This window comes from Cladophialophora carrionii, assembly GCF_000365165.1.
Source record: "Cladophialophora carrionii CBS 160.54 unplaced genomic scaffold supercont1.3, whole genome shotgun sequence".
NCBI classification, from domain to species: domain Eukaryota; kingdom Fungi; phylum Ascomycota; class Eurotiomycetes; order Chaetothyriales; family Herpotrichiellaceae; genus Cladophialophora; species Cladophialophora carrionii.
In genome coordinates this window covers 1,254,679-1,269,903 of record NW_008481828.1, presented here as the reverse complement: position 1 = coordinate 1,269,903, position 15,225 = coordinate 1,254,679, and the positions used below count along the sequence as shown (strand labels likewise).

The following is a 15,225-nucleotide window of genomic DNA, read 5'->3' as shown; positions in this document are numbered from 1 at the left end:
CACCGTTGACGACCTCCGACCTTGCCGCAACTTCAGACGAACCCGCCTCCCAAACAATGGATCAAGCCTTGAAGGCCCGGAAGATGGGATCCGCTTCCGCTAGGCGGAGAAAGATGCAGGAACGACAGCAGCAGCAGGCGCTGGACCGAGAGAGACACGTGGAGCACAAGAGGAGGATTTTGATGTACGATCACAGGGCGGATCGTCAGTCTGCGTATATGGATGACCTGGAATACGATGTAGCAGACGAGTGCGACGGCAGCGCTGGACGTTCTGACCGAGAGTCGTCTGTCGAAACGCAGTCGGAGAGAAGTGCATCCACGCCGGACGACATGCTGCAGAATAAAACTACATTTGGCGGACAACCCTCGACCACCTCGCACACTCTCACGGCGCTCAAAATCCAGATACCCGACGAAGATGAGGTCCTCCACCGAATGGAGCTGGACGAGAACCGAATCATCATCCCTCCCTCTCCAAAACCACTCCTCCAGGCGTCGCTCGCTACCCTGTCTGACTTCCGATACGACCGATACTCAACGATCCTAGACTCTCCACTGTCGGAGACACTCAGTCCTGACCTCGACACGGACGAGACGTTTTCCCCAATCGAAACAGCTACGCCTATCTCCTATCAACAGCCGAAGTCGCGGCCGTCGCTGATTTCCATAGTCAGCGTATCTGATCGAAGCAAACGGCGGACGGCTTCTCTGCAAAGCCCACTGTCGCAGATGGTGCAGCAGACGGTAGAAAGACCCACGAAGCGTCAGTCAACAAGCAGTATCCGCGCCGCCTTTCCCGCGGCTGAAGCAACTCTCTTCGAAGTGCCTAATCTGCCCGATAACGCTTTCGAGCTCATTGCCAGTGCTAGCCAAGAGTCCCTGCCGTTATCAGGCAAGGAAGTACCAAGGTCAAAAGCTGAACGAAAACCAAGCATGCCTCGTCTTTCGACAGCGCTGAGCCATGCACGCATGAGCAGCATCAAGAGCCTTATCAAGACCCCCACAACTGCCACTCCCTCTGCGACGCGCCGGACGTCGATCTCTCGCCCCTCAAGTCACATCAGCAGACCTTCCACCGCAAGCGTGCCTGCGTCGGAAGTTGCGTCAATAATGAGGAACCCAGCCGCGTTGAGCAGCTCGAGCGACCTCAATTCGATGACTCGTCCACCAACATCTCACAGCTCTTCGATTTCGATGGCAGGAGCGGGCAACACCATGACAGCCTTGCCATCGCTGCCCACACCCCCAGCTGATGACGGTGTCTCGGATCCCCTTGCGGCTAAACCCGCTATGCAAAGAAAGAAGTCCTTCTCCGCCCTACGAAGAAGAAGTGAGAGCATTGGACAAGCGATTAAAGGCCTTAGCAAACTCACACCCAAGCATGATGTTCCCTTACCAACAACGCCTAGCATAATGACGCCGAAGCGGTTGCAAGAATTCGATCTTTCCAAGTTTCCTACTCCGCCTCTGCCTTCCCCGCGAACTGGCCAGAGTAGCGCAAGCTCTTTCACATCTTCTCGAGCGCGGAGTAGCGGAGGGTTTGTTGGGCTAGGGCTCCGGAGTGTTGAAGGTCTGTCACAAAGATAGGGTAACGGTGCGCAGCGTGAAGAAGGGAAACGGGACTAGAATATCCAACAACAGGAGCCTTTGGCTCGTTGACGAAGTTACGACCTGGGCTTTCTGAGCGTTAATACATTGAACAAATAGTGTTATTGAATTCGAGCGAGGCTGAGGGCGCCAGTCTGTCCATCAGTATGGTGGACCGATTATGACATAGTAATACCATACTTTGTGTGATGCCATATCATGAATTTTCTGATTGTTTGCCGAGTGCTTTACATAGGACATACTGTATATCGCCTGAGGGGCCACAGGGCAGCCACCGGGATACGAGCCGCCGTATTCCACGTGATCCGCATGCTTGGCTGTCCCGCCTGGTTCTCCGCGTCTTGTCTTCCGTTGTTAACGCGTTCGTGAGTCCTGTTTGCACAGTGGTTACACATGCCTCCACAAAGTAGAGGAACGTCGCCGACTGCGGGCCAGCGCCCGTACTCGAAGTCGGATTCCATTCCACCGACACTGAGGCCGTATCTTGAGAATTTACCTTCACCCACCGTGTTGGTTCCCAGTGACCAAAGAACTCCGACAGGTCCACGCATCGTCATACCAGACCGAGACGTTGTCACGCCCAAACCCACTCCTCGGAGGAGCCGAGCTGTCACATCGTTTGAGCTGGGCCCGGATGACAGAGACACGAGCAAAGATGAAGAGGTGGATGTATTTACTTCTCGCGGAGGCGAATACACACTGGGCGAAGCGGCGGAACAGGAGGGTAACGCGGCGGATGTGGCAGGCGTGACTTTGGACGACGATGATTTTGAGTCACACTACTCCCGCCAGGAGTCCGAGGACTCTGAGGAGGAAGACAGAGAACAGGCGATCTTCCAGGACAATGAAGACCAAGGGCGGCAGGAACGGCGTGAGAATGGCACAGAGGACCCAGGTGGAGAGGCACCAGTTGCGCCGGAAAGACCAGATTTGCTGTCCAGGGTTCGCTCATTGCCTGCTCGGCCTCCGATTTCACAGACGACAGAAATGCATTCTCCACCCCAAGAGCAATCTGGTGGACTTCATACCTCTCAGTCGACCACATCTCTTCCTCCCCCACCACCTCCACCACTCTATCCGCCGTTCTACAATCGCCCGCCCACTCCTCTGCCACCGTCTCCAAGTCTAACGTCCCTTCTTCGACCCCCATCTCTGCTCAATCGCTCCACAGCGTCGACACGTCCTACCACACCTGACAGCTCCGACGTGGAGACCCCCAACGACACTGAAGCTGCTGTGGCTCACTCGGCTCGGCGTGCAAACCCACCACCACCTACCTCTCCCAAAGTCCCGACCTACGAGTACTATGGCTTTGTCTTGTACTTGGCCTCCACGCTGGCCTTCCTGATTTATATTCTCTGGTCTTACCTACCGTCTCCATTCCTCCATGCCTTGGGAATCACATATTACCCCAACCGTTGGTGGTCGTTGGCCATTCCAGCATGGATCGTCATGCTCTTGATTTTCATCTATGTTGCACTACTGAGTTACAACATCGAGTATCTCACTCTTCCGTTAGGGAGCTTGGAGTGCATGGTCGATGAAGCTGCGAATGTGGCCATCCTCGACCAATCTGGGCGCTTGAGAAAAGGCGGGAGCAAACGTTTCGTCAGGGAACTGGAAGAGCGCGCGAAGCTTGAACGGGAAATGGAGTCCTCACGAGCTAAAACTGGAAAGGGCAAGAAAGGGGCCCATCGGTCACAAGACAAAGCAAAGCGAAAGTCTTCCCGAGCAAGCGGTGGTCGTCATCCTGAGCCGCCTGAAGTGCCGGCACGAGGTTATCGAGATTCGCCGCCGTCCTTCTCAGCAACAGCCCCTAATCCCTATCAACCTCCAGCAACGTACCCCTTTATTTCTACGCATGTCCATCCGACTCAGACCCAACATGAGTACCAGAGGCAAGGGCTTTCCCCCTCATACCCAAACTGGAAGCTTGTTTGGAACGAGGGTACCGATGCCGTCATGGATGTGCCTATCGGTGGGGTGTGCGAAGTATTGTATGGCTGACCCGGCTTCGTACATCAAGACAGGCCATCCAGTGGCGATGCTTAGAATATCACGGGCATAACAAGACGCCGGGACCCAGCAAGTAAATTGCCAAGTGCCTCGCCAAAGAAGTTAGTCGTCATTGAGTCATGCACTCGTCTGGACTGTCTCCGAGAAGCCGCGTCCTGTACCATTGTTCCTTCACGGAACTGAATGTGCTACTCGCATGAAGCGGTGACTAACTCGACGGGCACTGGAACGAGATGTTGCCAGTATCTTTGCGACCAGCATAACAGCAATGAGTTGTGGTCGTTTCAGAGCGGTTCTATTTGGGAGGATCCAGCAATGCTTGCCAGGCGCCGTGTGTGAGCGTCTCCAGGTTCCGAGCCTTGCAGATTCGCTTACATCAAAACAGCCATGCTTATTACCAAGCTTTGGACAACGCCTGGAATGTATATTCCTTGTTGATGACAAGACATCTTGGAAGTTTGAACTCAGCCACAAGCTATTCGAAACCGAGCCCGTTGATCGCCGCCCGGTTTTAGGCAGCTAACCCACGGACTCTGGATGATGTCCAAGTGATTGGTCGACACTGCTACCGGCTGCCTTCGGATATATCTCAGCAGACCCAAAAGCTCTCAGCTTTGCGCCTTAGGGGTATGAGCGGTTTGGGGGGTCGACAAGTGCAGAAGGATCGAATCAATCTCTCCAGTATACACCTTTTTGTCCCCTCAAGCAGTACGGTGTCCCTCGAGTGGGCTGTGCCGTGTCCCGTGTCGCTTCTCAAGCCATAAAAGGCCGTGTAGTCAGTACATCACGGGCTCTCGGCTACCGCTCCTCCAATCGCATTGATTGTATCACAAACTCCAATTATGGATTAGTACACGATGAAATGACGGGTCGCCCGTGGAGACGGAGCTCGTCTTTCTGGCCCCCTTTCTGTTGAGGCCGAAAGCCAACGGAGTCTGACGGTGTTGTTGGTCCCTTTCACCGGTCAACATTTCGCTTGCCTTGGGCGGGGTTCGCCCGAGGAAAGATGCATTTCGAGCATCGTAAGTGGATCGAAAAGGCTGCTGGACGTACAGTACAGCATGCTCACTTCTCCGACTTGAGGTTTATCCGCCCCGAGTCAACTCTGGGGTTCCAGCTGTATGCTCGTGTCTCGCGACGATCGACTGTTCTCGACTGGCCGGATCAGTTGACAGCTAGTAACCGAAGACGAGTCAAGGCTGTTGATGGCTTGACGCTTGTTCGTGGTCATACTATGCACTCTCGCGCAGATGAAGTGTATATTCATGGTATGGTAATGTTCGGAAATGACCAACGCATATCTAGATAGGATATCTCCTGCGTTCCAGCCTCCACGAGCTCTGCAAGGTGCCTGGGTCCGGCGACACCGTGGCCTGACCTGCCCGGCTCCGTTATCCTCCAATTTCGGTCTTTCCACTGCATGGCGGCTACTCATCATCTGTTAAACCCATTGGAGCAAACCCAATGCTGGAAATCAAAACGTCCGCATCACTTCCCTTCGCTTCAGCGAGTACGACTTGGAGCACATGCCCTGCAAGCGCGGGAAATAGCACACTGATCCCCTGTCTCTATCTCTAACGCACACCATAATGCCGTCCTTGTTGCCACGGTCTCAAAAGGGAAGCATGCCTCTCGGTGTCGTTGGTGCTATCTAAACCTTTCACGACATCCTGCGCCACGGTGGCCGGCATGTCTGATCTCTGCACGGAAACAGAGTGAGCTTGAGTAGTACTCTCGAAGGCGGACTTCTCTCTCACAATCCCAGTTTCATTCAAAAGTCACATCGAAGCCAGCCTGTAGGACCATCACGTCGATAATCACGAGTTTGCTCGATCAAGTCGGCCACTTCTTTTACATGGCAACACCAGCCGGCAACAGCGGGTATGACCCTGACCAGCAGAGCCAGTGCGGAGCTTTGCATATGTCCTTGCCTGACAATTGCCTGGGTGTTTGTCTTTGTGGAAGATGTCCGACCTTCTATAACCTTGTTGATCTGAGCCCCGCGACGTCAGCGTGCTCTTCAATGCAGGGTGACATGTCACCAGGCACGATTTGGAGCACGAAGATGCACACACAGACGTCTGAACCTTTTCAACCAGCCTTGGACGCCACCTATTTCGAGTTGCCGCAGACCCTGCTAGGCATGGCTTCGTTATCAAATGGCCAACCTAGCCTAGGTCAGGCTGGGCCTGCCTTTTACAGTCCTGCAATATCTTTCGTCGACGAAAGCACGGATCCAACACCGTGTTCATCAAGTCATTCAGACGATCCATTCGCCACGTTTGATCCTGTCAGCACCATCGCCAGCAGGAACGAAGTGAGTTCCGGTTCTCTTCCTGAGCAACCGAGTCCGAGTCGCAGGCTAATGCCATGTTATCTAGAGGCGGAAGGCTCAAAATCGCGCGGCGCAGAGAGCATTTCGAGTCCGCCAGCAGCAGGCTCTTGCGCAAGCAAATCTCAGAATGCGGTCGTTGCAGGAGGAACTAGACGAGGCGATCAGCAGCAGGAATCATTTCGAACGGCTTTTCAGGAGTCTTAGCCAGGAGCATGAAAGGCTGCTGGAGAAGTTCGACGAGCTACTAAAGATGGTGGAGTCGAGGTCTTCGAGGACATGAACCCTCTCAAGTTGCACGGTTCTGGTACATTATCGATCCCGGAGATGTTATAATGACGAAACCAGGGGCAATGTCGCTGAGGTGTTTGCCTTGGGCTGCCTGGTCGCAGATAGCAGCGGTGTTTGGTGGGCCGCTTTCCTCAGCAGCACAGGGACCACGAAAAGGGCACCATCCTTTGGCCGAGGCGGCTGAAAAGGGTAAAAGGTCGTACACAGCACAGTGCTTACATGAGGTGGAGATAAGCCACCGACATCAGGCTGGGAGCATGTAGCCGGCATTGATTGGCTTCAGCATCGTCTCGTCTTCATGGTGTCTGTGAACCACCCCCGCATGTCTGGCCGCCTCCTGTACGAAGCTGCCTCAGCTTTCTGGGCATGAAAAAGGTGATTTCGCGACAAGTCACGATTCTACGACTGACTGAGCGACACATTTGAATCTGTAGAGGCCTACAATGTACCGCGCGCTCATCTGAAAAAGCTATCTCGTCAACAAACATCTTAAAGGGCACCAGGACAACATCAGGGAGGGCCAGCATCTCTTCAGAGTTCGACCACCCAATCGCCTCCGATCGCCGCGCTTGTCTCCATAGGGAGTTTGCAAAAGCATGGCTGCCGACGACGTCGGAGGATCCGTCAATGAAAACGCTGCGAAGAAGAAGGGGCCACTAGGCGTCCCCGAATTCGAGTTTGTGCTGATGGGCTCGGACGGCGCTCTTAACAAGAAAGGTATCAGCCAGATCCGCGCCCATACTACCCGCGAACTGCATAAGACCAGGCGCGAAACCGGCCAGGTACGTCCTGTTATCACAGCCAACAATGCTTACCTAATGTTCCTGTCCCAAGACTCATGCACGTCGCCGGCGAAATCGTCCTGGGAACATCTTCTATGGTTCCCAGATGGATCCATTCCATACCCTTCCACAGCTCCCCATCGAAGATCAGCACCCCGGCATCCTAGATGCAGTCAAACACAATGGTAGGCCCCTGCTTCTCACGCCGTTGCCTGTTCCGATCCCCATTGCATGGAGGGCAACACCAGCTAACATCGCCCGCTACCTCGAAAGTATTCATCGTCTACAACCAGAAAACAATGCAACAGACCATCTGGCCGCAGGGGACCAAGAACGGTACATTCTTTACAGCAATGTTACTGATGTGTTCTGTCCATCTGGATGGTTTGACGACCGGATCAAGTTCCGCCACGACAACGGCGTTGAAAGTGGAAGCTATGCGTCTCGTACGTGAGAGCGTCCAGGATGCATCTCGAGCCGCGATAATCACCTCCATTTCTGCTATCGCGTGCCTGGCTACATGCGCTCTGGTATGTGGATCCCCTGGGCCTTCTGCACGCCAGGTCGAGGTGCTAGGCAAGGGCAACGCAACTTGCGAGTGTGTGTGTATGCTGACTATGTTAGGTTCGAGGAGAGCTGGCAGGAGCAGAGGAATGTAAGTTGTTCTCCCCCGGGAACACGTTTCGCCATTGCCAGCAGCTTTTGCGTCCGTGGAAGTCGTAGCCTCAATATCTCCCGCAGAATCTCTTCAACCGTGGCTGACGCGACTCTACCCAAAGATCTGATGCATCGCAATGCATACGCCGTCCTCATCAGAGAAGCCGTCAAAATGAAGATGTTTGAAGATTCCAGGTTTTGCAAGGATATCCTCAGGGTCATCACTGTCATTGCGTAGGCGGGAATATCGCTCTGGTCATCGTCCTAAGCTTACTTCGTTAACAGGATTGCCAGACGATGCGGCATACCGACGTCTGGGCTGGCACCGCCGGCGGATTCACGTACGCTGCTCGGCGAATACGAGCGTGTCTTCGAAGACCGATGGCGCTCACGTACCCATCCCGAACCGGAGCTCTACTCGCCTCTTTACGACGGAAGGCAAGACCTCAGTGAAGACCCGTTCCCATTCGTGGATGGAGAACATCTTCGGCTTCTCCTGCAGATGACTCAGTCGATGATCAAAACATGGATGCGGCTCAATGCATCGCCTGCAGCCCAACAAGCGCCGCCAAACAGCCTCCTATTGAACTCGCTGCACCAGCGCATATTCAATATGCCATCCTCGGTGGTGCCCGACCTGCCATCCTCAAATGACCATGTCTACGAAGCATGCAGACTGACCTCACTGCTCCTCATTCGAGCGGTGGAAAACCATCGACACTGGCGCTCCGAAGCCGTCGGCACATCAATCCTGCGGGAGATCCGAGCCGCTCTCCACAAAACAGATCTAGATGGGTTCTGGGGAAAGAATATCGGGCTGCTCTACTTTGTTGTACTGGTGTTCCACAGCGCAGCTTTTGGCACACCCGACTACCTCTTTGGACACGCTCTCCAAGGAAGAATCCACTTTGAGTTGACGTATTCGTACAACGATTGGCATGGCGCTTTGCTCCCGATGGCGGTGCTCAACAACCTAGCACTGGACACGAAGCCATCGCCGTCGGAAGGGCCTGAGGCACTTGAACTGACGGCAGGGTACAGCACTATTCTATCTGACATGCAGACACCGGTAGGATCCAGTTTTCCATTACCGCTGCAAGACATCGAGACCCATGGATGACTATGAGGGTCGAGATAATCGGACAACCCAAAGGCCTAGTACAAGATGCCGTACTGCCCGGTCATGGCGCTCAACCGGATTGACCAGAGTCGGCACTCAGGAATTATTTGTCCCAGTAAGGTACGATAGGACGACGGGCTCTTCAATCTCCTCCACCGTCCCTCCACTGCACGTCGAGATGGTGCTCACTTCTCTCTCCGTCGTGTCGCGAGATGAGAAGAGACTACTGCATATATGTCTCAACAAAGCGCAGGTCTCCCTCCCTCCACCAACCTGATGACGGCCCTCTGATAGCATGCATGAGCCCATTGCGTTGATGATGGCATCAATCGGATGGACGCGGACCGATCCTCTTCCGCACCGTTATGGACTTCTCGCTTGCAACTCTTCTGGCAATTCAGCCTCGTGGTGTCTTAAACGGAGGAATAGTTCCTCTGGTTATGCTACTTTTGGTGCCATGCTACGATGCTGGCGTATTCGTATTCAGCAGTACCCAGCCAGTTGCTTGGCTTTTGTGGCTACTGCGGAAGATGTGTTCCAGGCTCCATGGCAAGGCTGACTCGGCGGCGCTGTTGGGCGAATGCTACTTGGCCCTGAATGTGCTTGGCTGCAACGGCGATGGAGCCTTTCCTCGTGGCATCAATGTCGACGAATTAATAGTCAACCTTGTCGCTTGGCGACCGCAAGGCTGATTCCTTTCTGAGAACGAAGCACACCACCCATGTGTTGCTCGGGCATTTCATCATTTGATACTCCATACACAAGTCCTCGAGATCCGTCAGTGTTGAGTTTGTTTTGTCGAAAAACTCGGCCTTTACCCTGCCACTTTTCTTGTTCTTGCCGCCCCGAACACAATTTGATACTGGACTCGACTGAAGAAACATCTCTGTCCAATTCGGTTGCCGCCCTGAAGACATTTTGATACTCGAGTCGACTGAAGAAACATCTCTGTCCAACTCGGTTACCCGTTCACGATTCGAATTCCGAACGATGCATCAAACCTGTAAGTGCGTACAATGCCAGGGACGACGGCTTACTGAGCCAAACTTGCGACAGCCGACATCAACCAATTCCTCGCCGACGTCGCCCAGGGACCGTCTGCCGTATTCGCGGTCTTGTTTGCAATCTCATGTGGCTTGCACCTCTGGCAAAGCAGGTAAAGTTGGCCAAGCAGTGTTGTTGCAGATACGACATGTCTCTGATACCAAATGCCCATGACTAGGAAGTATCGTTCCTGGGCGTACACCTGGCCGCTTCCATGCGCTTGCATTCTCATGATGGCTGGCTTCATCTGTCGCGAGATCACCGCGGACAAGCATAAAGCAGATGACCTCGCCAGCGTCGTCCAAGGGCTGTTTTACATCGCAACGTAAGTTCCCCCTTGCAGTGTGCAGTGTGTGTGCATTGTGCACTTGATCCACATGTTTCGAGAACGAAGCTTACACGATCCCCGATCCCACAAGTCCGGTATTTGCGCTCCCTCTATACACCTTCCTGCTTTGCTCTCCGGTCAGCAGTGAATTACTGCCCTGGTTGAACCAAACAATATCATATATCGTCATCTGGGCGTTCACCTGCGCCATCATCTCCTGCACTGCCCAAGGGTGCGCGACGTATTTCGACCCGGACGCGAAAAGATCATCACTCAGCTCGGCTCTCGCTCTGTTGAAAGCAAGCCTGTTCCTGCAGCTTTCCATCAATGCCGCCGTCTTGTGTATCCTTGTCGTCGTGTTCCTGAGTCGGCGGACCGATCGAAGCAACAGCGGTGGGCTACTCACGCAAGATGCAGTCGGACAACGCGGGCCTCGGTCATCACATATATTTGTGGTGTCCCTATTGGGGTTGACGGCATTGCTTGTCGTGCGGAATGTCTTTCGTACGGTTCAGGTCTTTATGGCGCCTCTGTCTGGCATTTGGGTGGAAGAGGCGTATTTTTGGGTGTTTGACGCGTCCGTCATGATGTGCTTTACGGGGTTGTTCCATGTCGTGCATCCGGCGAGGTTTGTTTCGCTGGGGTATGCGTGCGGGTTGGGAGGTCGGTGTGCGTGAGTAAGAGAGGAGGATGAGGATGAGGGTGAGGAGAGAAAACTACTTTCGAAAGGATGTCCTGAATTCTTTGACCACGGCCAATAATCATCACCTCACTTTCGCCTTGCTTTACTTTGACGGAGAGAGGGAGCTGGGGTTGAGTCATTGAGCAGCTTCCGTTTGAAGATTCGGGCGCAATGCCCCCCGGGCTGCAAGATAGTGTAGTTAGTGAAACCGAGCGTGAGTGAGATCGGATTCGTCTCAGGAATTTATCACTCATGCTCTGGTCACATTACCATTCGTCTTTCGATTCAAGAATCAAGATTATACTGTGTTTGCATTTCCCCAACATTGTGGAAATCGAAATACCCTAAAGCCACAACCCACGTATGCTTGCACAGTCTGGAGTCAGCACGACTACGCATACGGTGTAAGACACTGGGGAGTAAGAACAGAGTACAGAGTACCCGAACACCTGAAAGTTGAGACGACATATCGGCCACCGTCAGCATCGGGGCATCCAGCGGGCACGGTTGCGGAGGACGATGTGCATGGCTATGACCGCCGTGGCCTTCAAGTTTAAGCACTTCGACACCGGTCAGGCTGCGGGTTGATAATTATGTTCTTACCAGTTAAGCCAGAGCCGGCCCTACGGTGCCGCAATCTCTCCCGAGGTCGCTGCATGACGTAATTAGGGTCAGTCCGGTTCGGAGACTCGAATGACTGCGCATCGATGGACCAAGGTCACCAAAGGATGACAAGTGTAAAGTGTGGACCCCCGGCAGTTGCAGACTTGCAATCTGGCTGGCAGAAGCAAGAGCAAGGTGAATGAATTTTCAAGAACGACAAAAGCTTAGCTTACAGAACGACCACAGTACATAGTAGCAGGACACGGTGCATATCACTTTGATAACTTTGAAGAACCATTGTAGCTGAGAACAAGGTGCTTCAGCGTGTCTGAGGAAATCGACTCAACTCCACTCTACTGGACTTGCCTCGTCTCGTCTCGTCTCGTCTCATAGTCACTATAACTGTTACGCTACGCTCCGCAGATTCAAGATGCCCCTCCCTACAGGTGTGTACCGCGCCGACCAAGTCGGGTCGCTCCTCCGGCCCAAAGAAGTCCTGGCGCTCCGCGAAAAGATCGCCCATGGCGAGGCCTCGATCGAGGACCTCCGCCCGCTCGAGGACAAGTACATCGCCGACGTGGTGCGCAAGCAGCTGGACGCGGGCCTCCGGGCCATCACGGACGGCGAGTTCCGCCGGGCGTTTTTCCACCTCGACTTCCTGCAGCACCTCGACGGGATCGAGGTGCGCGGCCAGCTGATGAGCACCAACACGTCCAAGGGCGGGTTCCAACCGCCGACGCTCGTCGTCACGGGCAAACTGGCCCACACCAAGGCCATCCAGGTCGACGACTTTAAATTCCTGGAGCGGCAGATCCGCGAGGCCGGCGGCGCGGAGCAGGCCACCACCAAGGTCGCCATCCCCAGTCCCACCATGGTGCACTTCCGCGGCGGCCGCCAGACGATCGACCTCGACGCCTACCCTTCCATGGACGACTTCTTTGACGACCTGGCCCGCGTGTACCAGGAGGAGGTGCGCGACCTGTACGCCGCGGGGTGTCGGTTCCTGCAGCTCGACGACACCAATCTCGCGTACCTGTGCGATCCCAAGATGCGCACCGAGGCCGAGGCCCGCCATGGGAGTGATGCGCGCGAGATCGCGCGGCAGTACGCCAGCTTGATCAATCGGGCCATCGAGAAGAGGCCGGCCGATATGACGGTGGGGATTCACTTGTGTAGAGGCAACCATCGCAGCCAGTGGTTCGCGCAGGGCGGGTGAGTCGACGAAGTCTCCGGACCGGTTGGGACCTGGAAAGATCTCATGCATCCAGACCTCTTTCCCCCGTCTTCCGTACTTCGTCTCCGTCACTACAGTCACTGACTACTGTGTCCAGCTACGAACCGGTCGCCGAGGTGCTCTTCCGCGACCTCAATGTCGACGTCTACTTCCTCGAGTACGACGACGCGCGGTCCGGCGACTTTAGCCCCCTCCGGCACTTGCCCGAGAACAAAGTCGTGGTGCTGGGCGTCATGACGAGCAAAAAGGGCGAGTTGGACGACAAAGACGCGATTATCCAGCGGCTGAACGAGGCCGCAAAGTACTGCAAGAAGGGGTTGGACCAGCTGTGTGTAAGTCATCAGTGTGGGTTTAGTAGTACGATGGAGGGCAACGAGTTGAGTGAGGAGCAGCAGTGGGCGAAGCTGCGGCTGGAGGTGGAGATTGCGAAGAAGGTCTGGGGTGATGATTTGTCGAAATAGGGAGGGTTCGGTAAGTTGGAAGGATGGGAGGGTCGTCCCAAGATCTTATGGTTGTCTTATCATGGCATGGCTTCGCTTTCGTCTAACAAGTCCACTTCAACAGTGAGGCCAGACGAGGCATAGACTGGGTTTGTACATTTCTTCGCTCCTGTCGTCGGACGGCACGTGGGTCAAAAAGTACGCACGAGTACATACTGAGTAGTCTTCAACATATATGATACCCGGTTCGGCGGATGCATCTTCAATCTTCAATCTTCACCTCCACCACTCCGAGCCTGGCATGCGTCATCGTCACCACTTCTGGAATGTCCTCCGTTGCAGCCACCTCCCTAACCGGACGACCATCTTGTCCGCCCGCGTGAACTGGTCGGCCATCCAAAGCACACATATCGTGGCGACCGCCTCGATCGCAAAACAGGCAAGATATCCCTCCCCCAGGGTCTTCTCGCGCCAAGGGTTGAGGATCGGCTTGAAGAGACTCTCCACCACAATGATGTGCATGCAGTAGATTCCAAAGGAGAGGTCACCCAAGTATTGAGAGAAACTCCAATTGAAGGGAATTTGCAACGCTGGGTAATTATCCAGCGCGAAGACGAGGAGGATGGCTCCGATGCTGACCCAAAAAGTGTACATCGCTTCGCCGTACCACGAAGGCACGAGTCGGAGCAGATAGGGCCACGGGTAGGGAATCTCAGGGTTGGTGTCGGGATCGTCGGGCTGATTGAGCAGGAAGAGCCCGGCCGTACACATGACGATGCAGCCGAGTTTGCTTGCTACAGCGTGGGCTTGCCACCAACCCGGTGGTGCTGTTGGCTGCTTCTCGCTTGTTTCCGCTTGGGGCAAGAGTTTACCGATGACGCGCTCGGGGTGTCGAAGCAGCGCTAGGTCTGCGATGAATGTGCCCGCGAGGAATTCCGCGACGTACACGGCCCGCCAGTAGTAAGCCAGCAGGGCCACCGTCCAGAGAGCGATCCACCTTGATCGGGTCGACAGTTTGCACGACGCGGCGCAAAACACAAACACCACCATGCTGCCTCGGTATTCCACGGGGATGGTCCACATCTGGTACAGGTACCTGGATCCGAACGCTCCCCCGTCGATCCACCCTTGGAGAGGCGCAAACGGGTCGCTCGAGTATAGCCAGTCATTGAACCAGTCCCACAACTGATCATGGAGTGTGTCTTTTCTTTCTGTGGCGTGGGGCCTAAACCACCCCAGCTGAGTGAATGCCATGGCTACGAACGTTGCGACGCCCGTACTGCCGTATAATCTGAGCCATCTCCGGAACGTCGACGAGGCAAGACAATCCAGCAACTTGGCGGGATCCCTATTGTGTGTCATGACGAGTATACGATAGCTCAGCACGTATCCGGAGATGACGAAGAAAATGGCCACCATGCCGGGCCCGCCGCGGAAGAGGACGCGGAGGAAGAACAAGTTCTGGAACACCCATATGCTGGGGAGAGGGAACGAGTGGTAGAAGAAAACGATCAGAGCTGCGTAGCCGCGCAGGGCGTCAAGGTAGGCTGTCGGATGGGGTTCCTTTCTGCCGGCCGTTCCCCTACGGTGCATGTAGGTCGGTAAGACGCCACCGAGGCAGCTTTTCAACATGTGCTTGAATTGGGTCCATTTCCATTGCTCGGGTTTCAATTGTCGACGTGTTGGTACGGATGGGTCGTTGGGTAAAGGGTGAGGATACGTCTCCGCCACGTTCTCCAAGTATGTTTCGTGTAAAAGAGGGACGGCCTGCTCCATCTCAAGTGCGTGTGTGCTGTAAGACTTAATTAGTGTAGCGTTGAGTCGACCGGCTGGTCATGCAATGAAAAAGCTACACCTAGAATCAGATTTCAGGCAGCAGAACGGACAGATGGAAAGGGATAGGAGGGGACATGGTTCAGACTCGACGACTGGAATTGTTCAACCGCAGTCACGTCGCGCTGAGAACGCTCTCGCCTGGCCCGGAGCATTCGAGCACTGGCCGTCAACGCGGTAAGGGGCGAGCACGGCCTGCACGGTCCACTGCGGCATTCTTAGAGCACACCAGACTCTGGCGTCATCGTCACAT

General features: G+C 54.7%; 6 protein-coding genes across 6 annotated transcripts; 5 read left to right on the top strand and 1 right to left on the bottom strand.

Annotated features, from left to right (window-relative positions):
- Positions 1-56: 56 nt before the first annotated feature.
- G647_03847 (uncharacterized protein) lies at positions 57-1,589 on the top strand (the record flags this gene model as incomplete). The annotated part of the gene is made up of 1 exon (XM_008728192.1): positions 57-1,589. One exon carries the CDS (start codon positions 57-59, stop codon positions 1,587-1,589), a length of 1,533 nt encoding a protein of 510 aa, XP_008726414.1.
- A 414-nt stretch (positions 1,590-2,003) lies between these two features.
- G647_03846 (uncharacterized protein) lies at positions 2,004-3,617 on the top strand (the record flags this gene model as incomplete). Its single annotated transcript, XM_008728191.1, has 1 exon — positions 2,004-3,617. The coding sequence occupies one exon, from the start codon at positions 2,004-2,006 to the stop codon at positions 3,615-3,617; it is 1,614 nt and encodes a 537-aa protein (XP_008726413.1).
- A 4,243-nt stretch (positions 3,618-7,860) lies between these two features.
- Positions 7,861-8,808, top strand: G647_03845 (uncharacterized protein; the record flags this gene model as incomplete). Its single annotated transcript, XM_008728190.1, has 2 exons — positions 7,861-7,922; positions 7,974-8,808. 2 exons carry the CDS (start codon positions 7,861-7,863, stop codon positions 8,806-8,808), a joined length of 897 nt encoding a protein of 298 aa, XP_008726412.1.
- A 1,277-nt stretch (positions 8,809-10,085) lies between these two features.
- On the top strand, positions 10,086-10,857 carry G647_03844 (uncharacterized protein; the record flags this gene model as incomplete). The annotated part of the gene is made up of 2 exons (XM_008728189.1): positions 10,086-10,177; positions 10,326-10,857. The coding sequence occupies 2 exons, from the start codon at positions 10,086-10,088 to the stop codon at positions 10,855-10,857; spliced, it is 624 nt and encodes a 207-aa protein (XP_008726411.1).
- A 1,038-nt stretch (positions 10,858-11,895) lies between these two features.
- Positions 11,896-13,160, top strand: G647_03843 (uncharacterized protein; the record flags this gene model as incomplete). The annotated part of the gene is made up of 2 exons (XM_008728188.1): positions 11,896-12,677; positions 12,797-13,160. The coding sequence occupies 2 exons, from the start codon at positions 11,896-11,898 to the stop codon at positions 13,158-13,160; spliced, it is 1,146 nt and encodes a 381-aa protein (XP_008726410.1).
- Positions 13,161-13,451: 291 nt separating this feature from the next.
- On the bottom strand, positions 13,452-14,915 carry G647_03842 (uncharacterized protein; the record flags this gene model as incomplete). Its single annotated transcript, XM_008728187.1, has 1 exon — positions 13,452-14,915. The coding sequence occupies one exon, from the start codon at positions 14,913-14,915 to the stop codon at positions 13,452-13,454; it is 1,464 nt and encodes a 487-aa protein (XP_008726409.1).
- Between the last annotated feature and the right edge of the window lie 310 nt (positions 14,916-15,225).